This window comes from Neovison vison, chromosome 11, assembly GCF_020171115.1.
Source record: "Neovison vison isolate M4711 chromosome 11, ASM_NN_V1, whole genome shotgun sequence".
Taxonomy (NCBI): domain Eukaryota; kingdom Metazoa; phylum Chordata; class Mammalia; order Carnivora; family Mustelidae; genus Neogale; species Neogale vison.
The window spans coordinates 154,204,916-154,232,657 of NC_058101.1; the positions used below are offsets into that span (position 1 = coordinate 154,204,916).

General features: G+C 51.0%; 1 protein-coding gene across 2 annotated transcripts in view; it reads right to left on the reverse strand.

The window, feature by feature from the left end:
• Window positions 1-27,742, reverse strand: part of FAM167A (family with sequence similarity 167 member A) — a 42,237-nt gene that overhangs the window by 8,919 nt on the left and 5,576 nt on the right. For both annotated transcript variants that reach the window (XM_044225056.1, XM_044225057.1), the window contains 2 exons: window positions 26,232-26,331; window positions 13,978-14,762 (listed from right to left, as the gene is read on the reverse strand). In XM_044225056.1, coding sequence (XP_044080991.1) covers window positions 13,978-14,346 — 369 coding nt within the window. In that variant the 5' untranslated portion in view covers window positions 14,347-14,762; window positions 26,232-26,331. The remainder of the gene's footprint in view (window positions 1-13,977; window positions 14,763-26,231; window positions 26,332-27,742) is intronic.

The following is a 27,742-nucleotide window of genomic DNA, read 5'->3' on the forward strand; positions in this document are numbered from 1 at the left end:
TATTCCTAGTTGCCCAGAGGATGTGCGAGAACACTTTCTTGGGTCTACTCTCTGCAGGTCTAAAACGCCCTGAATATTTAAGGAGTTTGAAAAAATGCAAAAGGCACATAACCAGCAGACTTTCGGGAGCACAAGAAGCAATTCTTCTGAATGTTCTGCCTTTGCTCCCCACAGCTCCTGCTTCCTAAAGCGAGTGCCAGTGCATGGCCTGTGGGACACACCCTCCTCTCTCCAGCACCGGGCCTCCCCGAAGTCCTGTTCTGACCTGCTTTGTTTTCTTCATTTTCTGGACAATTCTGCACCTTTGCCCCTGAAAGTTTCTGTTTTCTTAATTTGGAGAAACAACAAGATAGGGACCAGGGCTTGAGACTCGGCCCTGTGCACCCCTGCCAGCACATCTGGGCAGAGGTTTGCAAATCTATCTCTAAAGCTTACCCCAGAGAAAGGCCTATGCCCAGGGCAAACCAGAGGAACCATGAATGAGCAGGACTGAGTCCCACAGGGATTAGCACAGGTCCCGGAAGACACAAAGAATTCCAAGGTGATCAAGGGCATTTCATTTAATCCCCATTTCTGAGGCTCGGATCTAAACCACCCCAGCCCCACAGTCACAATTAGGCTCTGACTGATGTTGACGAGAGACAGAGTAGAAAAATCCAGGCCATTTTCAGAGTAGAAAAATCCAGGCTATTTTCTCAGTTGCGCATGAAAGGACAGAACGTGCTGTATTCTCTACAAGACTTCATTCTTGAACCTTAGAAGTAGTTTTTGTAAGCTGAGTGGTGATTTATATAACTTAACCGAAAGGTCCGGCTTATTGTTTTCATCAGTGCTGGGTAGGAACACACTTAGAAGCCTGGAGAAAATATTATTCATTATTTGATCTTGGGATTGGCCTCTGAGAAAGAGCCAGAATAATGCTGTTAGGAAAGCAAGTAGTGTCACTGAAATGTGCTGCTAGAGGCAACTTTAGGGTCTGGGAAAAATTAAAAAACATTTTTTTCCAACACCCCTAGAAACCAAACTGTTTGGGGATTGATTTTCCAGCAAAGCTGTTGACTTGAGAGGAGGCTGGAACATGCTTCTCAAAGGTCTCTACTCTGGCAGCAGGAGACCACTCTTCCTGGCAAAGGAGAGGCTGTGCTCATGGCTGCCACTCTGATGCCACTGGCCTTGGGTAGGTGCCAGGCTGTCCCTGGCCCAGGGTATGGGTGGGTGGAAGGGCACCACAGCTCCCATTGTCTGGGCAGAAGATAACCATCTGTCTCAGCTCCTCCAAGGGGCTCTTGTGCCCCCTTGGACCCACTGTCTAATGGGAGGGAAAGTGTGAGCAGAGCCCAGAGCCAGAGAAGAGAGCAGGACCCTGCAAGGGACTATCTGTCCTCTGTGGCAAGAGTCAAACTCTATGTATATGATCAGGCCTTTGATTTTCAAACTTGGAAGGTCCTAGACCAAACTGCGTCTTCACTCACAAGGCTGGCCTTTAAGAAGGACAGCCTGATGCATCCTGAAGAGCCCCTAGATCGGTCCCCAGAGGCTCTGGGTTCCAGTTTGCTTTGGTCTGAATGTTTGTGTGACCCCAAAATTCACACGTTGAAACCCTCACGCCCGATGTGCCAGTATTTGGAGGTAGGGCCTTTGGGATGCGCTTAAGTCATGAATGGGATTGACACTCTTCTAAGAAACTCCAGAGAGATTCCTCCACCTCTTCTTCCCCCATGTGAGGACTCAGCAAGAAGTCTGTGACCCGAAGAGGGCCCTCTCCTGACCGTGCTGGTCGCCTGATTCTGGCCTTGCAGCCTCCAGACTGTGAGAATTCGATGTCTGTGGCTGAGAAGCTACCCAGGCTGCGGTATTTGTTGCAGCAGCAGCAAGAGAGTAAGACACAGTCCTAGATCAGCCCCTAGTGAGATGAGTGGCTCTGGGCTGGGGTGTGACCCCTTTATGGAAAGGGGATGCTGATCCCCTTCCCCTACCTGATAAGACTGCCTCCTGGACATGAGGTGGGCCTGGAAGCTCCACACCCAAGAGAGGAATCCTGTGTCCTTTGAGTGAGAGCAGAAGAGATAGGTGCTGTGGCCGTGTTGGGAAGGACAACTCCCCTCCCACTGTCTGCCCTGGGCCCTACACTCAAGAGGCTAATGGACAGGTCTCCCCACTCTCCAAACCTTTCAAAGGTACCACCAGCCCTCCTGGCTCCCTTGGTCTCTTCAGCCTCAGCTCTTCCACTCTGAGCCTCTTTCCCTCCATGGCAGTCACACTGGGTCCTTATTCCCTCCCCGAGAATACTTCTTCCCTTCCGTATCATCCTTCAGGACCAGCCCTTGCCCCTAAACCCTGCAGATTGGGTGACACTCCCCACCATGGGTGCCTCCTACCGCAGTACTTACATAAGGCTTGGTTGACTCATCTGTCCCCCCATCAGGTGGCAAAGCACTAAGGAGAAATGACTACCCTGTTTTCACCAGGCCCATCCCTGGGCCTGGTGCATAGCTCTGGTGCTCCAAAGCCATTTGTTGAGTGAGTGAGTGAATGAATGAATGAATGAATGAAGGGAAGGAAGAAAGAATGAGTCCATCAATGGATGATACCTCCCCAGAGCCATGTTTTGATTTTCTCCAGCTGGGGCAATGCCAGGGGGCCTTTCCCGTCTTTCTCACCCAGGCTGCCCTCCAGGCCTGTGGAGAGGCAGTGAAGAGTATGAACAGAGCACTGGCTTGTGGGTTCAAAGTCCTTCATTGACCACTCGCTGATGGTGCAACTCTGGGCAAGTTGCTCAAGCTGTCTGAGCTTCGATTTCCTTATCTGTGAAATGGGCATAATCATAATGTCTGCTCTCGAGAATGACACGAGTAACACACGTGTAAGACACTCTGTATAGGACATGAGGCTCCGTAAGTATTAGTTCCACTTTAGCCTCCAGAACGGCAGAGCCAAGTTATTTCCTGTTTGTCACTCTTGACTCTCCCACTAAGTCAAGGGAGTCCTTGAGTGCCGAGGCCTGGTATCATTCCTCTTCCCTCATCAGCAGGGCCCGGAGTAGAGCTGGTTGACACATCATGCTTCCCACACACTTCGCAGATTATTACTGACACCTGACACCTGTGTCGCTCCTCACACTTAGGCATAGCCGGGTGGGGTTGGCAGGGTGGCGTTAACGTCCCCCTTATCACGTGTCTTATCAGGGTTCACGGAGCTGGTAATGCCCAAGCACTTCAGGATTTGGCAGGGGACCCTCCCAGGTGGGGCGTTCTCAGTTTGGCCGGTGCGGGCCTTCCCCAACTTCCCGGCCAGTGCCCTGGACAGCCAGCAGGGGCCTCACAGAGCTGCACCGCCCCTGGCAACAGCTAGAGCGAGGCAGACTACAAGGAGAGCCCGGCTCCCTGGCCTCTCTAAAGCAGGATGTCCTGCTGGGGTGTCTCTGGGTGGGAGAGTTGCCGGAGAGGGGACCCCTGTGGGCTGGGTGCCTGCTCCCCCGTGAGCCCCTGGCACTGCCTTCACACTGTATCTACAGGGAGCACTATCGGTCCCGGGTGGGGGTGGTGCTTCCTTAAGAGGTTGCCTGGAGATCAGGCAGCTGTGGCCAGGGCAGCTGTCAACTGAATGAAGGGGGCCGAGGCGCCCTGACTTCCGTGGAGAGCCCCGAGAAGACCCCTAGAGCACACCTGCCGGGACTTTGAGACTTCTCCTGGTTCCGGGCTTCCCAGCTTGGAAATGGACAGAGTGGGAGTTTCACACCAGAGGCTGAGCAAGCCCCGAACCAGCCAGAAACACTGGGTGTCCACGAGTGAGGACCACTGCTTGTGGGCCAAGAGCTCTCTGGGGCTGGGGCTTGTATGAGTAATCAAGGCTCCGGGGCACCTGGAGGTTCTATATATAGATTCTCACAGTGCCTTCAAGAGGAAGTGAAGCTAATCTATTCTCTGACCCACCTTCCAGGCATGACAGAGGCCATTTCGCTCTCCAAAGTTATTTCACACTCCATTAACCTGGAGCCTGCCTCCTTAAAAAGAACAGATGGTTTGGGCCTCATCTGCCTGAGGGAACTCGAAGCAGCCTAGGGCCGCTGGGGTGAAAGCAAAACCCACCTCGGGAGAGTATTTGCTGCACCTGGGAAGCGGCTGTGACCCAGCTACCCCTATCAGAGTCCAGAGTTAGGGCCAAGTCAGGACTGCTCCCCTCCCCCACAAACCCCAGGAGCTTAGTAAAGCCACCAACTGGTGAGTGCTGTGGAATGTGGCCAGCGGTGGCCCTGGGGCTGCTGGCAGAGTGTGAGCTGATGAGGGTGTGGGATGGAGAGGGCTGGGCAGTGAGCCTGGGACAGCTGACTGATGGGCACTCACGGGATCTCTCTGTGCATCTCCTCGTTGATAAACAAGAGTGATCAGCCCCTTGGCTCCTTCCTGCTCTTGCATGTGGTGGCTCTGTGCATCCTTCTAGCTAGCGCTATAACAACTAGCTCCACCAGAGAGGATCGTCCTCAGCTTCTGGTGCTGGCGGGCATGCCTGCCCTTTGGGGGAACAGTGAGAGAGGCAGAGAAGCCAGGACTGCCCACTGGCTTGGGTCTCCTTCTCCCCGGGTTGCTCCTGAGTGCCAGGCCCTCGGTGCAGACAGTGCAGACGTGGAAACTGTTTCCCCTGCAGAAGGCTCAGCCGCCTTGAGTGAGCCTCTCCGTCAGCTTTCTGTGGCTTTTGCCTGCTCACTGGTTGTGTCTGGCTCAGGCCCATGCCCAGGAACATGACCAACAACCCCCTTTGGACAGTGCTCGGGATTTTTTTGTTTCTTTTCTTTTCTTTTTCTTTTTTTTTTTTTTTAATCTATTTATTTATTTTTGGCCCTGGCGGAGGCTTGGGGACAGGGGTGGGTCCCGAAGCTTATAAAATAACACATCCTTCAGAAAGGAGACATTCAGACCAAGGGGATGTCTCAATCTTGAACAATTCTCTCTGAACCTCTGTGCCACCAGATCCGGCCCATCTATATTAGAATAATGAAGACTTCTCCAAGGGAGAGGGAAGTTCTTGGAAAAAGTGCAAAATCGAGCAAACTTTGGAGAATAACAGCCTAGAACTCCAGGAGTTGAGAGGGTGTTGAACGAGCCTAAAACCTCATGAAATACAAAGTAGATTCAAGCTCATTCAATCCCAGGAGCAACTGATGGTGTATTAGCCATTCAAAGCAGGGGTTCTGAGGTCAGTCAGCTCTGGGTTCAACCCCCCACCCTGCTGGTTGATCTTGGTCAAGTTACTCTACCTCAGTTTTCCCATCTGCAAAATGGGGACAGTGCTTGCCTTAAAAGAGCACTGTATGAATGTTGTGATGACTATAAATGTTCACAGGACATTTAGTGCAGAGACCCTGACTATCCTGGTATGTATTTATTATATACACTCTTCCATGTAGGTATTTATTAGATTATTTTACAATGACAAAACCTGGGGCTAGGTTAATCGGTTTTCCTAAAGTCACACAGCTAGGGTATAGTAGAACCTGACTGGAAGTCTTGTTTAGTCACAAATTTTATGCTTTTCCCACTCCACCTATGTCTGGTTGGTGACCCAGTTACATTAGAACCTCCCACAGGCACTTGTAAATTTCCTGATACCACCGCAGATTAATGGAATCTGAATTTCCATGGAGAGTTGGGAGGGAGCTGTAATTTTTTTTTAAGAGATTTTATTTATATGTCAGAGAGAGAGAGCACAAGCAGGGGGAGCGGCAGGCAGAGGTACCTATACCTAGTACAAAGGTAAGCAGCCTCCCCACTGCGTAAGGAGCCGGATAAGGGACTCTTTCCCAGGACCCCAGGATCATGACCTGAGCCAAAGGCAGATGCTTAACAGACTGAACCACCTAGGCACTCCAGGATCTGTATTTTTAACAAATGCCCATGGGTACCTTTTCCAAAACTTACTACACATTAGCATATGATGTAGTTATTATAACCCGGGGGGTGCCCCTCAGAGGAATTGGGTTTTCCTTATTATTGGAAAAATGTGAATTGGAAATAAGGAGCTGCTTAATGTCAAACCCACTTAAAGACAGGGATTTGGTTGTGGAAGAAGGTAGGGAGTTGTCTATTTCCCCTTGGTTAATTTGATTGTCCCCTGTGCCTGGCACACAGCGACCACTCAGCGTACGCCTCAGCTCCCCGAAGCATTTTGGAAGTGTACTTATTATACCTCTAGCATAGCTCTTGTCACACTGTGTCATTGTGTTTTGTGTCTGTCTCCTCCACAAAAGGGAGAACCCCATAAAGGCAGGAACCCTCTCCCATTCACCCTGGCCCCCACCTGCACCCAGCTCCTAATTTCAGGTACTCCGTGAACTCTAGCTATAGTGGATGAATGGAGGATTGGATCAAAGGACCCCTGACTCACCCTGCTCGCTTGTCTCTTAAAGCCCCAGGGCTGCCTTCTGCTGCTATTGTGGGTACTCCTATCAGGCCTCTGCTCCTGTCTTCCACCTCCCTTTCCTTTCAACTGCAAGACACTTAAGAAAAGGAAAGGGGCGGGACCTGATTCTTGGAACTGGCTTCATCTCACTGGCCAACGGTCCCCACATCGTCAGCCCTCACTGTGACTGGGGAATTTCTGCAGATCCAGGTGTCAGTTTTCTTATTTTAGTCTAGGAGAGTCTATGCCTTTCTTAAAACTTGCAGATTATAAGGTGAGGAACGTGTACCAATTACATTGGCAAGTCAGAGAGGAGCTTGGAACTTTTCTTTCTTTTACCTTTCATTTTTAAGTCTTTTTTTCTTCCTAGTGGTATATAATGCATTCCTATTTTGGAAACCTCAGAAGCTATAGAAAAGCTCAAAGAATAATATTGGCATTCAGAAATAAAGGTCACTGATTTTTTGTCCTATTGCCTTTGCTGGTGACTTTGTTTGTAAATACTTTAGTAAAGACTGAAGTGTTACTAAAGTGTGTGGCCAGATTACTAGAACAGTCTTCCTCCCGCAGATTGCTCATACCAGGCTGGCTGAAAGCTCCCAGGTACACTGAGAAGACTCAAGTTGGGCAAAGGAACAGCCAGACTAGAAACTCTGGGGACTTGAACCCCAGCTCCGTCAGCACCTCTCTGGAGGGCTCTGAGCATATTCTTATCATAGAATGGCCACAGCTTTCCCAGGCCCTGCTACACAGTGGTTGTGAGGCCTTGCTCACCCTTTACACGTGTCCTGTTCCGTAATTAGCAGGGTTTTATTTTTGTATTTCCTTTAAGATGTTATTTATTTATTTCACAGAGAGGGAGGGAGAGAGGGTAAGCAAACAGGAGCAGGGCTACCAGCAGAGGGAAAGGGAGTAGCAGACTCCCCTACTGAGGAGGGAGCCCAATATGCAGGACCAATTCCAGGACCTTGGGATTATGACCTGAGCCAAGGGCAGACCTGAGGCGAAGCCCAGCTGACTGAGCTACTCAGGTATCCAGCAGGGTTTTAAATACATGCTTTTGGACAACTCCTGGCCTCACCGACTAGAACACCGAGAGTGTCAGTACCTATACCTAGTACAAAGGTAAGCAATCTGGATCCAGAGCCCAGAGATGTGGGTCTGTGTCCTTGTTTGGCCATATCCTTGCATGTGACCTTGAGCAAGTCATTTAACCTCTCTGATTTCAGGCTTAGTATCTTGCTGAGCCTCAGTCTTCTCCTTTGTAAAATGGGAATAGCAAGTACCCCCAAGGCTTCTCCCAGGATACTGTATGTAAAAGTGCTTTGGGGACAATACTATGCTCCCTAGACAGGAGGCAGGATCACGACGATCATCAAACATTGCTCGGTGTGTTTGAATTGCCACTTGGCTGTATCATTCAGTGGAAATGGGTAACACTGGCCTTGTTGGCCATGTCTGGGACACACCAGTCATGTGCTTGCCAAACAGGCGGCACAGGCAAGAGAGGCTTAATCAGAAGAAGCTGAAATCAAGCTGTAGCCACAGATAGGGCCAGCCAAATTCAAGTCCGTGACCTGCCACAGCAGGTCCTAGAATTACTAAAACTTGTCAGGTTCCTCTTCCCTTTTTCTAACAACCATAAACACATTTTGGGAGGCTTTCTGTGGGTATCAAACACCTGCATGAAACTACAAGAAAAACATTTCTCACGCCCAAGGATTCTGTCCCCAAAGACAAACCCTGAGGAAGCAGGACCGTTCTGTTTTGTTTTTAGTTTTGGCAGCACACAGGCCAAGTGGAAGATTTTCTGCCTTTTCTTTATCTGTCAGGTTGGCAAGGGGAATATTTTAGCAAGGTTGAAGAGAGGATACAGGGAGTGTCCCTTTCCCCCTTGTGCTACAAGCTCTGGGACCAAGCACAGAGGTTTGTGAAATCTGAATTCCAGACTCAGCTAGAGAGCCGAGTCCCACATGATCTGAGGCATGCCCTTTCTAGCTCACTCTTTCCTGGAGGACTACCCCTATGCCTTGGCCACCTAGTGAGGCAGCCCCAAAGGCAAGGACCTAAGACTGGGACTTTCTGACAACATAAGCAGTCTGGAATAGGCAGAGATGCACCACGGCCACTGGACTGGGCTCTGGGTCCATTTCTTGCACAGAGAGGCTTAACCCTGCCTGTCGTAAGCAGATGGCGACAGGGTCCCTGGATACTTGGGGAAGCCAAAGGTCAGAACTTCCTAGCTTGGAGGAGTAATGCCGACAGTGTTTGAGAAATCTCCACCTTCCTTGCCTCCAATACATGAGACTGAGAGGAAAAGTCTGCCCTGCTTACAGATCCCTGAAGCATATCAGGACTTGTTGTTTTCCCTTAGGTGAGAGCAGAGAGGGAGAGTGAATCCCCGAGGGAGCTCTTAGGATCCTTTCTTGGCTTGGAAATGAGATCCAGGCAGTCACTCTCTGCCTTTGAGCTGGCCTCGTAGAAGATGGGGGTGGACTAGCCCGTCTGTCCGGACCCAGCATGGCCTGCCCCTGAAAGGGTCAACAAGGACAACAAACGCCTCCCTGGTTTTATTAACAGTGCCTGGGACAGCCCTGGGGTAATCAGAGAGTCATTCCGGGCCTGCCACTGCAATCTACTCCGGGGCCAAAACTTCCAACAAAGGGAGGGTTTGGCTTCCTGGAGGGAAAGCAGCCACGTGATTGTCTGAATTACAGATTTTTAATCTGCTACCTTTAGCCACATGAAGAGAAAAGACAAATTTGCCCATGAGCCTGACACACTGGTGGAGTGAGCCTGCCCAGCTATAAAGAAAACATAACTCTGGGCTTCAAATGAAACAAAGGTTATTTGAAACTACTTTCACCGGGTTAGAAAAACAGGTTGGGCCGCTGCCTTCAGCTCAGGTCGTGATCTCAGGGTCCTGGGATCGAGTCCCGCATCGGGCTCTCTGCTCTGCGGGGAGCCTGCTTCCTCCTCTCCCTCTCTCTGCCTGCCTGTCTGCCTGCTTGTGATTTCTGTCTGTCAAATAAATAAATTAAATCTTTTAAAAAAAAAAGATTTTGTTTATTTGAGAGAGCATGAGAGAGCATGAGTGGGAGGGGCAGAAGGAGAGGGAGAAGCAGACTCCCTGCTGAGCAGGGAGCCCCAAGACATGGGGCTCAATCCTAAGACCCTGGGATCCTGACCTGAGCCAAAGGCAGCTGCTTAATTGACTGAGCCACCCAGGCCCCAATAAAAAGGTTAATTTTTAATGCCACCAACAGTGAGTTGTCAGATGACAAATTAGGAAAACAAATGACTTGAAGTTAAATGTTTTGACTGCAATTCTCAACATGTGAGAATCCGTTTGCTGTGCAGATGCCGAACTCCGTGTTTTCCAACCAGTCGGAGGATTTTATGAGTTGCCTGTTACTATTTAATCCCCAAAGTGGAAGTGGGCAGAAGTGCACATTCAAGTGGTCCTGCCTGCCAGTCTGCATTTAAGCTGCTTTTGACCTCAGACGTACAATCTCTGATGGAATCTCAGTCTTGGACAACTCAGTGTGGGATGCTGGGACTTCCTTCCCACAGGCCCATTTATGGACTGAGCCCTGAGCCGAAAGGGAAGCTAAGGCAATGGCTCATGTCAGGGTCTAGGCCTGGGGATCCCTGGGGCTTCCTTCTGTGGTCTCTTGCTGGTCCCCTGGCTCCAGTCCTGCCTGCCTTTCAGTCCTGACTTCTCAAAGTGTGGTCTGTGGACCCACAGCATAGCATTACCTTGGAGCTTGTTGGAGATTTGGAATCATGGATTATAATCTTTATTTTAATGGGAGAGCCAGGTGATCTGTATGCACATTAGTGTGGGAGTCACTGCTCTAAGAAGCGTTTCTGAGTGATTTCTGGAGCACAGATCTGCCCCTGTGCTTGCTCATTCAGCATGCCCAACGGGGCCCTCTGCAGGAGGGCTGGATCTCCTGTTTCTCTCCTCATAGCCCTCTACCCTCAATGGAGAAGGCTGAGTTCAAGCTTTGCCTTTGGCACTTACTAGTCATACAGTCCTAGGCAGGGCCTCTGACTTCTATGAGCCTCACTTTACTCATCTGTAAAATGGAGACAATTACTGTGTAATAGCAATCACACAGGTCTGATGTAAGACCAAGAAATAATGGTGTGAGGACTGGGATTGTCATTCAGTCTTACTTCTCCCTTGGCCCCCATGCACATGCACTCTGGTGACTGCTGGCATTTTTGCGAATGTACATTTTTAGGAATCACCCAGCAAAATCCATTGCCTTTGAAAGATACTACATAGTATGTTGGCTAAGAAGAGCATGGGCAACACAGCCAGATGGACCAGAATTCAAATTTTGACTCTTTTACTTACTGCTACGTTCCTGTCTGAGCCTTGGTTTTCTCCTCTATAAAATGTGGTTGACTAGAAAGTGACATGACAATCAAAAGAGGTAACACATGTGAAGTGTGTGGCACACAACAATTAGTGACAAATCTCTGTATTATTATTATTATTATTACTATTATTACCCAAACCTGGTAGCGCAGAGAAATGGTGGGAAGGGTGATAAATACCATACAAATGAACCAGCACTGCCACTCTGGAAAACAGTATGGAGTTTCCTCAAAAAGTTAAATATAGAGGGTCTCCTGGGTGGCTCAGCTGGCTAAAGCCTCTGACTTGGTTTCAGCTCAGGTCATGATCTCAGGGTCAGAAGACTGAGCCCCACATTGGGCTTCACGCTCAGCAGGGAGTCTGCTTGTCCCTGTCCCCTTACTCCATCTCTTAAATAAATCTTAAATAAATAAAATCTTTTTTTTTAAGTTAAAAATAGAACTACCCTACTATCCAGCAATTGCACTACTTGCCCAAAGAATATAAAAACCCCAATCCCCAATTGGAAGGGATACACGCACCCTGATGTTTACAGCAGCGTTATCTACAATAGTTACATATGGAAGCAGTCCAAGTGTCTATCGACTGATGAATGGACAAAAGAGAATATACCACTAAGTGAAATAAGTCAGTCAGAGAAAGACAAATACCATATGATTTTGTTCATACATGGAATTTAAGAAACAAACCAGTTAAGGGGCGCCTGGGTGGCTCAGTGGGTTAAAGCCTCTGACTTTGGCTGAGGTCATGATCTCAGGCTCCTGGGATTGAGCCCCCGGAGCCTGCTTCCCCCTCTCTCTCTGCCTGCCTCTCTGCCTACCTGTGATCTCTGCCAAATAAAGATAAATAAATAGGTAAAGAAACAAACCAGCTAAGGGGAAAAAAGAAGAGTCAGAGGCAAACCAAGAAACAGACCCTCAGCTACAGAGAACACACTGATGGTCACCAAAGGGGAGGGGGTGGGGGGTGGGGGAAATGGAGGGGGTAGGTGGGAGGGTTAGGAGGTGGGGGAAATAGGTGATGGGGATTAAGGAGGGTACCAGCTGATGCCCAGAAGTGTTGAATCACTATATTGTCACCTGAAACTAATATTACACGGTTTGTTAACTAACCGGACAATGTAAATAAAAACAGGATAAAACGACTACACGGTATATGAAAAATAAGAAAATATCCTGCAGGGTGCCTGGGTAGCTCAGTTGGTTAAGCAACTGCCTTCAGTTCAGGTCATGATCCTGGAGTCCCAGGATCAAGTCCCGCATCGGGCTCCCTGCTCAGTGGGGAGTCTGCTTCTCCCTCTGACCCTCTCATTCTCTCCCTCTCTCTCTCATTCTCTCTCTCAAATAGATAAATAAAATCTTAAAAAAAAAAAAAAAAGAAAAAGAAAATATCGTGCAAGTTATTTCAGCCAGCCTTTGGCAGCCAAATTAGCCCTGGCAATTAGCCCTCTTCTCTTTGCCTACAGAGCATTGCTCTCTCCATTACCAATGGTTGTCCTTGACCTGGCCCATCTGCTTTCCCTCAGATGTAGTCTGCCTGAGGCACTCGTGTAGCTTGGCTTGCAGTGGCTGGGCAAGAAAAGGGGCACAGGCTGAAGAACTATAGCAATGCTTTTCAACCTAGGCTGCTTTGTTTGGAAGCCCTGGGGCGGTGGGTGGAAGTCGGGGTGGGGTGATCTTTAAAACCTACTGATGCCTGGGACCCACCCAGGGTCTATCAAATATTCATTTGATAGATCTGAGGTGTGTCTAGGTTCTGGGATGTTTTAAAGTTTCCCAGGTGACTACTATGCAGCTGGGGTTGAGAGACCCCTCTCTCATGCAGAGGACGAGGAGGACAAGCTCTAGAGAACTCCCTCCTGGTTGATGCGCAGGGAATACCTTTTCTACTTTCTACCCCAAAGAGGGCCCACAGGAAATGCTAATTTATTTCAAAAGCAAACAGCCTCTACTCCCAGAAGCATTAAAACCTCAAATGGACCCAGAGCCAAGTAACAGAATCCTTGATTGATGGGGATATTTTTGTTCTCTTTGTGAAAACCAACTAAAGCAGTTCAGCCTCAGGAGTTTAAAGAGCAGCTTTAAAGAGCCTGGCCCACGGGGCGTCCCTCTCGACTCACCTCCTGAAGCCCCCAGGAGCACCCAGGGGCATGGGGTGTCCAGAGACGGAGGTGTGAAGCCACAGGTGCCCCATTTGCTATGCAAGCCAACTCACACTCCAGTTACTAAAGACAGGAATGGTGAAATGGTGTTTGGGGAAGCGGTTCCAATGAAAGATTAAACATTAAAACAAAAAAAGACTTCCAATGGATGGGACACCTGAGTCCCTGAGCCTCCCTTCTCCTGTGCCCCAATGATTTATTTCAACCCTTGAGGAATTCCAGGCCCCAAAGGGGATTTATTTTTCGGGGTTTTGCAGAACAAACCAGGGAGACCTCTGCCTACCCTGATGACACAGGAGTTACAAGTGGTTCTCGAAGGCACTTGGCCGTTGGTTGCTGGCTCACCTGTGGCTACAGAGGCCCGACTGGGCAGGTGTGACCTGGGCCACAGGTGATGGGGAGGGGCAGGAGTTGAGATCATGGCGAGAATGAGCACTGTGCCCAGCTTTGCCAAGAAGCCATCATGCCTGGGACCAGTGATTCTCCTCTGGACTATGGGCACAGAGTTCTGAATACCCGTTCCCTTTCTCACATGCTGAGAGATGCCCCTGTTGGGAACCTGCTGTCCCCTGGGCAGAGAAAAGGTCAAGCTACTGCCCCCTATTCCCCAAGGGTAGCTGTTGCTCATGGTCATTCCCTTGAATGCGCCCCCCCCACCCCACAACCAGGTCCTGACTTCTGGGCAGACTCCCACTCAGCCTCCGAGACCCAGCCCAAAGCTTTCAGGGCCGATCAACCATGTCACCCTCTGGGTAGCTCCTTCAACACAGTCCCTCCATAGGTACCTGTGACTAGAGGACTAGGGGCTGGCTGGCTGGCGCGTGGATCTCATGTCACTGGGCAGTATGAGGTCGAACCTGGATTTAACAGGAAAATGACAGACGTGCAGTTGGGAGGGATAGAGATGGGGAGAGACAGAGAGATAGAGACACAGCAGAAAGAGAGAGAGGAAGAGAAACAGAGAGAGGGAGAGAGACACAGAGGGAGAGAGGCATCTTTTCCAGGGTTGCTTAGAGGGGCAGCCACTTACCAGTTCCTTCCTGAGCCAGGCTATAGCCTCGTCGATACTTTCAAAGCCTTCCAGCTTGCCGGTGGGCTGGGGCCCAGTGTCCTGGGGGCCACTCCCGTTAGGTGGGGAATGCCGCCTGGGCTCTCTCCTCGGGGATGAGGGGTCCTCCTCCCCACACTCCCCCTGCTCAGCAGGGGACCTCGGGAAGGGCCATGTCTGCTCTTCCAGCCTGGCCTGCCATTCCAAGTAGGAGGGCCTCCGGGTCTCCAGCCTCAGTTTCTCAGTGAGAGCCTTCAGGCTCCGGAGGTGGTCATCTGGAGGCAGGGCTGCTCCTGCCGGCTCTTCTTCCCCACCTACCACTTCTTCTACTTGGATCTGAGGCACAGACATTCTAGAGTCTGCTGGGGCGGCCAGACATGGGAGGCAGCGGGAGGTGGTGTGGGACACTTGGTGGGTGGCAAGGTTGGATCCCACTCAGGAATGCTCTCATCCGGCTGGGGTCAGGGCTCCTGAGCGCATTGCTGGGATGTGAGCAGCTCCCGGAGCTGAGCCACACGGGGTGCCCTCCGGGGCAGCTGTGGAGGGTCAGGATTTAAGATTCTTCCTGGAGTCCTGCGGGTGCCATGTTTCACAAAAGGCAGGAATAGACAAGCGTCAGCAGGAATCTTTGGGGGCAGATTTGCCAAGAAGATCTATCAGTCCTGGAGGTGCAGACAGATCTGAGACTGGTGGGGAGGCAGGACTGAGCTCCCTCCTCACGGGCCAGGGCAGGTGGTGAGAAGCTGCTGGCTGGCTGGTTGGAGGCCCTGCAGGAAGGATGCAAATGAAGTCAGTACTAATCCCTCCCCTGGCAGGAGGCTTGCCACATTCCTGAGCTCCTCAGCAGGGGAAACTGAGGCTCAGAGAGGTTAGGTGACAGGGCTGCTGATGGCTCCCTCAGGACGAGAAGTGAGGCAATTCTAAGCCTTAACTCAACGCACAGAAGTTAATAACACATCAATGCTCTGTACAGTGTTCCACCACTGACGACATGATTCCACCTCCATTATCTCATTCAGTTTTCGAGGCGGGTCTGTAGTTACTTCTCTCTGTCCCCATTTTACATGCCAGGAACCTGAGGCTCTGACAGGTTGGATGACTCACCCGAGAGCTCCTGGCCATCAGCAAGGACAAGACTGGGTTGTCTGATTCTGAGGGATCCAGTCTCTCCTTGGAGCAACAGTGCCCTGTGGGTCCCCAAGCAGACACAGTCGTGCCCTGGGGTCCGGGGACGCTGACCCCGCCCCGCCCCGGTCCACCACAGCCCCTGTCCTCAGGCGTTGGCTCCTCCAGGTCCTCCTGCACACCCTCAACTTCTTCCTCCAAAGACAACACCTTACCTCACCTCTTCCGAGGAGGAAACAAATAAACCTGCAACCGCTTCGGGAAGAGCCGACCTCCCTCAAGGAGGATTGTTAAACGGAGCGAGGACTGTGACTCACCACCCTTCTAGAAAGATAGTTCTCACATTTACTTAAAATGCCCGCACTCCAGCGCCTCGTGGACAAGGGCTGTGGCTCTCTGATCTTATCTGACCTTCCCATCTCCGGGGAGGTGGTCTGAGCACAGTGTAGAGAAGGAGCTCCGAGGCCAAGAGACTCCAGCCTCCCAGCGGCATCCCTGCACGCACAGGGTCCAGGCAACTGCAGATGGGTACATCAGAGTGGGGGACATTTGACTCGGACCGAGGACAGAAGTCCTTGGTTCTCAGGCTGATCTTTAAAAAAATATGTGCTAAGGGCATGCCAAAAAAGAATGAATTCGTATGGAACGATGTCCAAGATAAAGCTTCCATGGAAAAACAAAACAAAACAGTGTATTTGTAGTCTGGAGGGCACACTGCTGGTGTGGAAAAGGAGGAGAAGGGACAGATTTTTATTGACTTCTATGAGAATAAAATGATCTCTGGAAAGAGTAAAACTAAGAGTTCTGATTACTTGTTTGGGTGATGAGAACTGGACATGGGGTGTTGGGGGAGGGCATAGGAAGAGGCAGAGAGTTCAGAGGGAGCAAAATAAACACATAGTTTCAGCCCTCCGGGAAGCTCTGGGGCTTTCCTCCCACCTAGAGATGGAGATGTTCAAGAAGAGCAGACCGGGTGGCTCAGTGGGTTAAGCCTCTGCCTTCTGCTCAGGTCATGATCTCAGGGTCCTGGGATCAAGCCCTGCATTGGGCTCCCTACTCAGTGGGGAGTCTAGTTCTCTCTCTTTCCCTCTGCCCCTGCTCATGCTCCCTGCCTCTCCTTTCTCTGTCATTCAAAGAAAAAAATAAAATTTGGGAGCACATGGGTGGCTCCATCAGTTAGATGTCTGACTTTGGTTCAGAGAGTCCTGGGATCCAGCCCCATGCTGGGCTCCCAAGCCTGCTTCTCGCTCTGTACCTGACTGTGCCCATTCTCTCTCTCTCTCTCTCAAATAAACAAATAAAATCTTAAAGAGGAAGAAGGGGGAGGAGGAAGAGGAGGAGGACAGACCTTGCTGTCTTTCTGGACCGTTTCTACAATTTCTGCCTGTCACATGATCTGACCGAGGGATATCTGGCTGTCCTCCCCATGCTCTGAGCCTGGCCCGTCTGGAGGTATCCCTGAGGAATAAGGGCAGATATTCTACCCCAACGAATGGCAGAGAAACTTAGTTCTCACCTCCAGCCACCCAGATGGGAATCCTCAGGAACTTCCACAAAAATAGATTCCCAGGCTCCACTCCCAGGGGTTCGGATTGCATTAATGTGGGGGGGAGGACTCAAGCATCAGCATGTTTTTAAAGCTCCCCAGGTGGTGTGAGGGCGCAGTCAGGGCTGAGAACCCCTGGTCTGGAGCTAGAAACCCTAGACTAGGGGTCAGAGGGCCGAGCTGCAGGTGCTTTCAGGCTTGCTGGGCCTCAGTTTCCTGGCCTATAAAATAGGGGTGATAATATCAATCTCCTAGGTTTGGGGGATTGGCAGAACTAAGGTTTGTACGTGCTTTCTGCAGGTGTAGCATGCTTTGCCAGTGCAGGGTGTTTTCCTGAGGGGCTTTTTGTGCCTCTCAAGGTCACACAGGCTTCTCAGAATCTCTCCAAATCTAAAGACCTGTTAGCAGTCCCTCCCAAGCGCCAGCTGCCTCTTTGCTGAGCTGCCAGAATGTGTTTTGAGTGTGCCTGGGGGCAGCTCTACCTTACAGGACTTCTTTCCACCGGACAGCTCTGATGGTTTCCAGTGAAGCTTTTGGGAGAGGATCTAAGGGCAGACAGACGGTAGGCAGTGCTCTCTCTCTCTCCACACCGCAGTCGCCTGAGCAGATGACACGGACCAGAAGTCGCCCTCCTTCTCTCCCTGAGCAGCACGCTTCCCTGCAGAAGTCAGGGGCAGCTGTGGCGGGAGGGAGAACCTGCTAGGGGAGGGTCTTCCCTTGGGAGTGGGAAAGAGCTATGACTCCATGACTTTAGGAGGCTGCCTCCAAGGGTAGGGGAGTTTATTTTAATTGGTGGTTTCTAAAGCAGTCCCGAGAAACCCTGTGAAGACGGTGTCAGAAGGACTTGGAGGCATTACCAGGAGCGCCAATGCACGGTTGAGTCAGCTAATGATGAGTCTTTGATCCGCTGAGCTTAGGGAGTGTGTGAAAGAACCCTTGGATGCATCCTCTTACTCAAGCCTCCCAGTGGCCCTTGAGGAGCAGGTGGGATCACCCCATTTCACAAAGGAGAAAATCGAGGTTGGGAGGGGTGGAGTGTGAGTCACCCCTGACCACGGACGTGGCCAGCAGCCAGACTTGGGCACAGTCTTCAGACTGTGGCTGGCCTCTATGTCTACTCCAAAGGCCTTGGGGTTAGAACCCTGAGGATGCCCAGTTCTGTGATCTTGGACATGTCACTTCTCGACCACTCCATGCTTCTGTCTCCTTCTAAGAAGTGGGGATAACTGGGCTCATTTACATAATTTGCTGGGCTCGGTGCAAATGAAAATGCAACACTCACTGTGGAAAAGTATTTAGGAATTTCAAGATAGCAACTGCAGAGCATTTACCCAAGCACAGGGCCCAGCGGGGCTGCCCGGGTCCCTTGCTCATGAAGCAGGCCCTGGGCTTCACGGGCCATTTCAAGGATTGAAGTAACAAATATCCAGCCCTTCCCACGGTGCCTGTTCTGTGGTAAGTCGTAGACAACAGGATACTTTAAAACTATTATTCTTAAGATGATGAAACCTATCTGTGCTACATATGTCATGTGACCAGATAGCCCACCCTGTACAGCACAGGGCAGTCATCCCATTTGTCCCAGACCTGTTAGGTGGCCTGAGCCACTCCCTGCACCCAGCATCCTTCCCTGGGAACTCACATCCCCCCAGAAGTTCAGGTGTCCCCCTCCGAGTTTCATCATACAGTGGTGACTAGCAGGTCTGCCGTGGGAAAGAGAAAAAAAGCCCAGTTTAGGAAAACACCACTCTTCTATCCCCACTCCCTTCCCTCCCTGCTCCTATTCTAAACACCCCCATCCCCCGCTCAGGGCCCCGGGAGTGACCGGCTCTGACAGTGTGTTATCCACATGATAAGAGCAAAGGCAGGGGGGCTGAATGCCTCAGCCAGGTGTGCTCTCCAATTATCACATCAAGGCATGTGTGGGTATGGGGTGGCCTGAGTCAGGGACTCGCCCCTTGACGTGTGTGGCCACCCATAGCAGGCAGGGACTGAGCCCCAGACTGCTTCCCACAGCCCCCAACACATGCACATGGTGAAGATTTGCTCAAATAGGATTCATTGTCTGGTCTTCTAGTCCTCTGACAGCATCCTGGGGATCGCTGCCCCTCTGGATGCCTTGGAGACCGAGAGCCGCTGGGGGGCTGTTCCTGCCCCGTCCAGCTAGGCTGCCAGGAGCTGAGCTGGAATGTCACTGACTCAGGTCACCACAGGGATGTGGGCACTTAGTGGGCACTCCACTGGGTGCAGGGGAGCAGAAGCCAGCCCTGGACAGCTTCCTGGTCTGAAAGGGTGGTAGGGACTTCCCTCTCCTTTGGACAACCTGGGCACACGGGCACTGGGAGGAGGAGCCCACAGATACCTGAGCAGGGGGTTTGCTTTATATCTAATCTAAGTCCTTCCTGCCACTGGGGAACACATTTTCTCTCACTCTGAGCCTTGCAAAGGCAGACAGCCTGGGGAGGAAAGCCAAAGCATGTTGGCACAACCAGGAACCCAGAAAAACAAGGTCAGACCCTCATCCCACCAGGCTTGGGCGTGCCCTGCCAGGCAGGCCACCCAGCTGCGGGGAACACAAGATTTCCCACAACAGAACACAAGCCTCAGGGGCACATCCATCCACCTTTTTGTAGCAGTGACAAACCAGAGCCCGGGGACCTACGTTGCCCAGGAGGACGGCTGCTCGAACATGCTCCGTCCTGGCTCACTCCGGCCCACAGTGGCTGTGGTGAAGGAGGCCATGCCAGCCATGAGCTAATTCTTGGGCTGCTGGAGAAGCCAGGTGGGTGCAGCTCAGTCACCAGGCCAATTAGGCCCTTGTGTCATTGTGATCTAATCTGTTCACTTGGACAGCTTTCAAACCCACTTCCTAGATGGACTTCATGGGCAGGAAAGGGTGCAGGGGCTGCTAATACCTTCTCTCCTTCTTTCCCTGTCTCTGTCTCTCTCAAGGATAAAGGTAGGCTGAGCCGTTCCCCGGCTGCACTCACTCCTGGTTGTTCCACGTTCTAAGACACTCAAATGCCACCCTCGCCCTGTTTGGATCCCCAAGCTCATGCCTGGTCCCCCCCCCCAGTCTGAGGTTCTTCGGAGAACTGTCTCATATCTTCTCCACAGTGTGTAATTTCCTCTAAGCTCCTGTCCCATGGAGGAGCACTCTTTCTCACCCCCTCGGGGCTTTGCACAAGCTGTTCCCTCGGCCTGGAACACCCTTCCCTCCCTCTCTCCCTCTGTCTATCATTTCTCAGGAGTTTTCTTTTTCAGGAAGTGTTCCTTGACTCACCCCAGCTGCGTGTGCCCGGGATGCAAGGAGAGCACACCAGCGGAACAATGATCTCATCACAACATGAGCTAACGCTTACTCAGAGCGGATGACGCCAGCCATTGTTCTAGGAGCGTTACATGCACGAACACATGAATCCTCACAACGACCCTACAAGGCAAGTAGTATCACTGACCCGTTACCCAGATGAGGAGACTGAGAGACACAGAGAGGCTGAGGAGCAGAAGTTAGGAATGAGAAAGTGAGGATTTCACCTCTGCTGTCTAGCCCTGGGCTGGATCTTCAACCACTGGACATACTGGCCCTCTCAAGCCCTAGCACTGCTACAGGGAACTTTCCTGATGGTTCCTTTACCAGACTCTGAGCTTCATGAGGGTGAAAACCAGGCTTTGCAGCCTGGAACACGCAGTACTTAGCCCCACGCTGTTCTCTCTAAATGTCTGTGGCATGAACAAGCAAACAGAACAGATTCCCCCCTGGGCCTCCACCCCAAGCCCCGTTGCCTGTGCTCCCTCAATCTGAGCCAGTCTGGACAGGCTCACAGAAGCAGAGGGGACCTGATCCCCTCCCCACCTGTCCTCATGAGACCTGTCCCAACCTCATAGTCCCAGGCTGTCAGGCACTAGGAAGACAGGAAGAATCTCATCCTGCTTCAAGTGCCAGGACAGGGAGGGGGCACTCAGGGCAATCCAGCATCACAGTTATAGCTGAAGGATCTCCTCTGTGTCCAGCGTTGTGAGGTCATTTGCACCCCTTGTCCTTTCTCTCTTCCGGAAAGGGCATTTCTCTGTGTGCTTCTTGTTGAGTAAGGGACAGGTGGGGCTAGGTAAGGAGAGACAGGGGGCTAGGTGATCAGGCTCACCAAAAATCCCAGAAATGCTAAGGCGTAACAGAACCAGAGATAAGGGAACATAACCATGCCATCTTGTTTGTCTTAACAGCAGAGATGAAACAGTCAAAGGAGAAGCAATCATGGTGCTATCAGGGGTGACATCAAGAAGATTCAAGTTCCCTGGTCAGTGTTCTATAAAAGACAGACCATAAAAGCCCTCAGGGGTCCCTATTCAAGTCCCCTCTCACTTTAGGGAGCTTTTTTCCTTTCCTTTCTGTTTTAATCCTCACTGAATAAACTTTTACTTCACTTCACCCTTTTGTGCCTGCGAGACTCATTCTTTGACTCAGTGAGACAAGAACCCTGAAACCCTTTCAAGATGGGCATGCCTTCTCTCTCCTGGGTAGGTGGTCACATGACCCCAGCTGAGCCAATCAGAGTCCCCCTAGGTTTCTGTACCAGAATTATCCAGAAACCAGCCATGTTCCATGCTTACCTGGGGTTCCTGGGGACCATCGTGCTCAGCACAGGGAGAAACTGTGTTTCTGACATTTATAACCAACATAAGCATGTGTTGGCCAAAGAATAACACAGTGGGTATTTGTCCTGTTTGTTTATCATATACTGCTTTCAGGGGGCTCTTCATCTTGTGCTGGACGACAGGTTGGGTACCTCTCCTCTGAGCAGAGAGGATCAGATCCTCCCTCCTTGCTGTCCCATGCCCTGACACCCAGGTTAGAGCTTAGCCAATCAGATGCTTAGGCCCAGGCCTCAGAATGTGGGGTGTGGAGAGCATGTGTGACTCAGTTAGTTAAACACCTGCCTCCAGCTCAGGTCATGATTCCAGGATGTTGGGATGGAGCCCCTGCTTCTCCCTCTCCCTCTGCTGCTGCCCCCCCCCATTGTAATCTCTTTCTCTCTCTGTCAAATAAATAAATAAAATCTTTATTTAAAAAAATGTGGTGTGCCTGAGGCCCAGAAGGCTAAATGGTTAGGATTCATTTGTGGTCACATGGGCCTTGGAAGCAGATGTGAAGTGCAGGGGAGGGAGCGTTATCTCAGCCTGGTCATCCCTGTAAGGGACTGTTGGAGGACATGATATGTAACACGGAATTATATTTGGTTTCCATCCCCAAGTTCTGATACAGAACTCCTGAAACCCTTGGCATGTCCTAAGTGATGCCATCAGAATGAGGGAGTGATGAGAATATTTTTTGTTGTAACGTTTGGGTTTAGTCCTTAGATTTTTGTTGTTGTTGTTGTTGCTTTTAATATTTCATTTGCTTTTTGTGAGAGAAAGAAAGCAGGAGTGGAATGAGAGGCAGAGGAAGAAGCAGGCTCCCAGCCGAGTAGGGAGCCCAATGCAGGACTCAATTCCAGGACCCTGGAATCACGATCTGAGCTGAAAGCAGATGCATAATGGACTCAGCCACTCAGGTGCCCTTGTCCTTAGTTCTTGAAAGACCCCCTAAAGCCAAAGAGGTGAAAAGAGTGTCTTTTTAATTGCACTGGAGTTTTTGTTAATCAGGGGACTCACGGAAAGGGAAAGCCCATTCTGTGATGAGAAGGTTGGAACTTTCAGCCCCGCCCCTGCCTTGGGAGGTGGGGGGAAAGGCCTGGAGATTGAGTCAATGGCAAATAGCTAATGATTTAATCAATCACGCCTATGTAATGAACCTCCATAACAACCCTACCTGAAGGGGTTCAGAATGCTTCTGGTTTTGTGCACACACGGTAATTCTGGGAGGGTGACACACCTGGAGAGGGCATGTGGGTTCTGTATCCCTTCCTCCCACGTTGCCTTATGCACCCCTTAATTGGCAGGTGAATGCAAATAAATGCTTCCCTGAGTCTTGTGAACCATTCTATCAAACTTGTGACTTAGAGGAGGGGGTTTTGCACAATTCCCAATGTACAGCCGGTAGGTGAGAAGTATGGGTAATAATCGGGACTTGTAGTTGGTGTGGGAAGCAGAGACAGTCTGCGAGACTGAACGCTTCCCTTCCGGGGTCTGACACTGTCCTTGGCTCGATGGTGTCCAAACTGAGGGAGATTGTAGGACACCCAGTTGGTGCCCGCAGAGAACTGGAGGGCTGTTTGGTGTGGAAAAATCACACATCTGGTGTCAGAAGTATTTTGGAGGTATTGTGTGAGTAAAAACCTAGCACCCCACGGAGTCTGTCTCAGACAAGCCATTTAAATCACAGGGTCTTGCGTTCCACTCTTTGTTTTCTGGAGCTGCCTTGGTTTTGCCTGTTTTCTCCCTTGGGTCTCTACCGCCCGCCAATTCTGTGAACTCCTTTCGGCAACACTGTTTCCTGTTGCTTAGACCGAGAGCCCTGACTGGAAAGGAAGGGGGATGTATAATTCATTTGGGGAGACAGAATCCACCCCTGAGGGCTCAGCAGTGTCCTAAAACAGCATGCCAACCAAAAAACTCCCCGCTCCCCACATTTCCACAAGCCTCTGAGAGGCAGATGGGGCCCCTCCAGCTGAGAATCAAAGGGCCCCCATTTTGAAAGTGGGGCTGTTGCAGTGTCCACACTGCAAAGCTATAGAGAGGATAAGACAGAGTGAAGGGAAAGGGCTTGGCGGACCATCATGCATCTTATAAACTTAAATTCAGGGCAGCTCAATAGGTCTGCGGCGTGGAGGCAGAGCTTTGACAAGACAGGCTTTTCCAGCCAGGTTTAATTATAAGCCCCCATGCTTATCTTAAATGGAGAGTTGGGGGTAGAGTTGATGTTTCAGGCCTGACCTCCGGTGGTGGCCCACACAAGCTGTGAATTTCTAGTGTGTGCTCTACACTGGCCATTGGCAGGAGTGCCTATGACCCGGGCTGAGAGGCTGGGGGACCCTGTACCCTACAGAGCTGCCCAAAGGAGCCAGAGAGCTTTGAGGAGCTGCCAGAAAGCAGGTTTTCTCTCCTGTCAGAGGTTGCCATGGTGACAGAAGCAGGAGGGGACACCCGCTGGTCTGGACCTACATAGCTCATCTTTATTCCATGTCTTGGTCTGAGCTGGTGGTGGGAGGGAGCTCCTGAGATGATGGAGGAATGACATGTTGCAGAGACTGGACCATGGTGGGGGTGAACTGTGCTGGGACATTGTGTGTGTGTGTGTGTGTGTGTGTGTGTTTATACTGTTGCATGTGAGCTCTGGGTGTGCAGAGGGGGATGATAATAAGGGAAGGGGGACGGTACCAGTGTTGTGCATGTCGATGGGATCTTCCTCAAATGCTTGTTCCCCCGCTCCCATGATCTACAACCCTCAGGGGACAGCTCACTTGCAGGGGCCGAATGCTGCCCCACAGAAGAACCCTTCATTTCCCACTTCCTGGAGGTCATCTATTTGCTGCCTGGATGCCTCCTCCTGGCAGGCATCAAAACAAGTCTGAACTGGAAAGCAGGGTGGCTTGGGGGGTTGGCCTCAACCTGATGTCTTATCCTTGCTCCATAACCTCATGTTTGAACATGACCAAATCTTTGAGCCAAACACCACCTCATTCTAGAACCTTCTGTTCTTTCTAAATGCAACCAATTACTTCTTCCCCTCACAAAAATTTTTTAGCACCTTTCCGCACCAACTGGTCTGGGTATTTGCCATTTCTCTCCTTGGGCCCCATGAGTTACATTACGATGTAGCTGGTAGGTGGATGGGTGTCTTCAGCATCCCTTCTTTGGGGCCTATCCCAGTGTCATTTCAGTATTTGGAAGGGACTGTGAGTCCTAGCTCCCTGCCCATCACCCTCACCCCCAGGGATGCTCATGTGACCCAGACTAAGACATTCATTCTAGCCCTTACTCATCCAGTGGATGTGTGGAAGGCCAAGCAAGGCCAGTCTGTATATGTTCATGGGATTTAAATACAGGCATTTGAAGAAACAGGGTGGCTTTTCAGCTGGAGTTTCCAGGGTGCATCTTTCTCAGCCTCATGGAGAAAACTCATTTGCACTGAGAAGGAGTAAGACTTTGGGGAGGAGAACCAAAAGAGAGGCAGAGACAGAGACATGTCAACATCTTGAGAACCATTGGACCCAACAGTGTCCAAAGACAGAAACTCCCACTCCTATGCACTAATACATTCTCTCCTTTGCTTGAGCTAATTTAAGCTGCACTTCTGTCAGGGGCCTGAGTCACCTCCCCGTACTGACTGTGGGATCTGTCTAGGTACAATCTGATTCCAATTCCTCCCCATACTTCTTATGGATGCTGGTTTGGTACCACCAGTTCAATTTTAACACCTATTTTGGGTATAAATAAAAGAAATACATGAATGGCTATTTCCTCTCTGACCAAATACAGGAATAAAAATACAAATTCCTAGAATCAAGAGGAAGAGGAGAAGAGAACCATTTTCTAGTGGCTACCATGGGGCAGGTACTGTGCAAACGTCTACTTGAACCCTTGAAATGGCCCTGAGGTAGGAAGAGTATCTAGAGTTTCCCTGCCTGACAGGTCATACACAGGTGAGTGAGGAAACTACCATCTGAGCCCCAATTTTCCCAACTCCACCACTGTGACCACGTCCCCACTGGCCTCATTTGTAGAAAAGTAACAGGAACACATGCTTTATAGTGTTTCAGTATTTTAAAGCCCAGGTTCTTAGGAATCCCAGGGGAAAATAATGCCATTTAAATAGTTTTTTGGTAATACTTCATTTTCCTATAAAATTGATCTGGGCGATTGAGGAGGATGAGACCCAAACAGCTAGACTGACGTCCCCTTCTGTTGATACTGGTGAGCCAAACAGCATGAAGGCCTCTCTCCTAGGCTAGAGCCTGCCTCCCAGGACAGGGCCTGGCAAGTGAGGGGACCTGAGCCTTAGGAAAGTTCTGCCATTCATGACTATGACACCCCCCTGGACAAGTCACATGACTTTCTGGAATGTGAGTGACGTGCCTGGTAGGGGAGACAGAACTGATTTCTTTTGACCGTGGTGTTGCTGTTGGGGGCCTGGTGCTCCCAGGCCAGTTCCAGGGGCAGCTGGGATGTCCAGACCCGAGGCTGTAGGCACAGGACGACAAGCTGATGGGCTGAGGCCCAGTTGGGGATCCCAGGAGGTGCAGGGAGACTCAGTGGGCTGGGTTCCTAACTCCCCTGGACTTCCCTGCTCCAGGCCGCCCAGGCAGCCTCCCAGCCAGGGTCTCAGCCCTGATGCTGGCAGACGGGAAGGAGACAGCCATTTTGGACAAACCCAGCCCAGGGTCGGAGAGAAAAGAGCCCCTAGTCTGAGAGTCAGCTCCAGGGACCCTGTCCCATCCTGAGCGACGGAGGTGACTCATTTCCCCTCTCAGGGCTTTTGCTTCTCCCCTGCAAAATGCGCAGTTTGGGCACAGCGGCCTCCACACTTCCTCCACCTTGACACGCGCAGAGTCTAGACCACAGCAGGCGGTGGGTGGTCGCCATGTCCATGAGCTATGAGAGCAGAGGGCAGAGGTAACCCACTTACCCACACTACCCCGGGGGGGTCTCTCCGTGAAGCTTGGTTTCCGGTGTCCTGTGCTAATGGTTGTACCTCCACTTATCATTGAGAGTTTCTGTTTCCATACCTAGAATAATGAGAACAATCACAACGATTTTGAAATCACCCTCTACACAAAAGTTCACAAAGTTTTCCCCCACACACTATGGTCTGGGCCAGAGAGCCCTTCCTGAGAGTTCATCCACAGACAAACCGCAAACCAGAGATGTCTCGAGACTCGCCTGGGGTCACACAGCTTTGTTAGTGTGTGGTTAGTGGGGTTGTCTGGGCTCGGATTCCTCTTCTGACTCCATGTTGAGCTTTTACTGTCTAGAATACCGGGAAGCTTTGCTTCATCTCACTGGGATACTGTGAGGCAAGATTCTATAAAAAACACTTGTTCAGACCTTTGCACATTCAAAGTGCTCAGCCCATGCTGAATAATTGATGGGCTCTGCTCCCGGCAGCTCAGAGCATACACACAGGCCTCCTGCCACACACAGGGCTGGGAACGTGGAAACCTTTCCTATCATTTTACCCAGTGAAAGAAGTTGCCCAGAAAATCACCAAGAAAGACTTGTGCTTCCCTGTTGCTGTGGGGAGAGGCCCGGGCTCCTGGGCTCCTCAGACCTGCAGATCTAATTTATGGCCTCAGGGAAAGGAGAGAAGAAAGCACAGGGCTGCTGCAGGGAGGGGGCTGCTGGGCCACCCCAGGGTCGAGGCCACAGCGTCCCCTCCAAGGCTGTGAGGTCCTGGGAAAGGGCTGCTCTGCTCTGACAAGAAGGGAGAAAGGTGCCTGAGAATCCTCAAGTCCTCTGGTGGGGGAGGCTAGGGAGGGGGGAGGCGCAGGGAAGGGAGACTGGGGAAGGAGCCATGGGAAATACGGAGTCTGAAGCAGGGGCCCTCCTCCAGGGAGAGCTGATGGAGGTAGAGACGCCCAGGAGGGGGCTGAGGCAGCCTGTTGCTGCTCCAGCCCACTGCTGCCTGTGACCACAGCACTGTTCTAGCCAAAGGCCATTGCACTGGGGATTAAGGGGTAGAGAGCAGACACAAAGTGGCCTTTAAAGCAATTTGCAGAGATCAAAGTAGGACACAGTTCAAGAGGGTGTTCTGACTATCAAAGTAGGGAACATTTCACAGCTGACTGAAACTCAGGGTGCCATTTCACCACTACGGGCACTGGGGTGCCCGTCGTCCCCTGTGGGGTGTGGCCCACCAAAGTGTCTCCAGACGGGGATGTGTCTCGGCCCCCACACAAGGCTGATTTAGGAGTATCCACATCCACAGGATAATTGGCTTCAACTTCAAATAAGCAGAATTGACAAAGTTCAGCTCAAATGGGGATTTGTTTTGATGACAGGCTTTCTATTTTGCTCTGCATTACAAGTTCCAAAGCCTCATGGTTTAGCAAGGATTTCCTAAGAAGTTTCATGGGCTTGTGCAAATCACTTCACTTTCATACTCTGTCTGGGCGTGCGGACCTCTCCAGGGACTGAAGG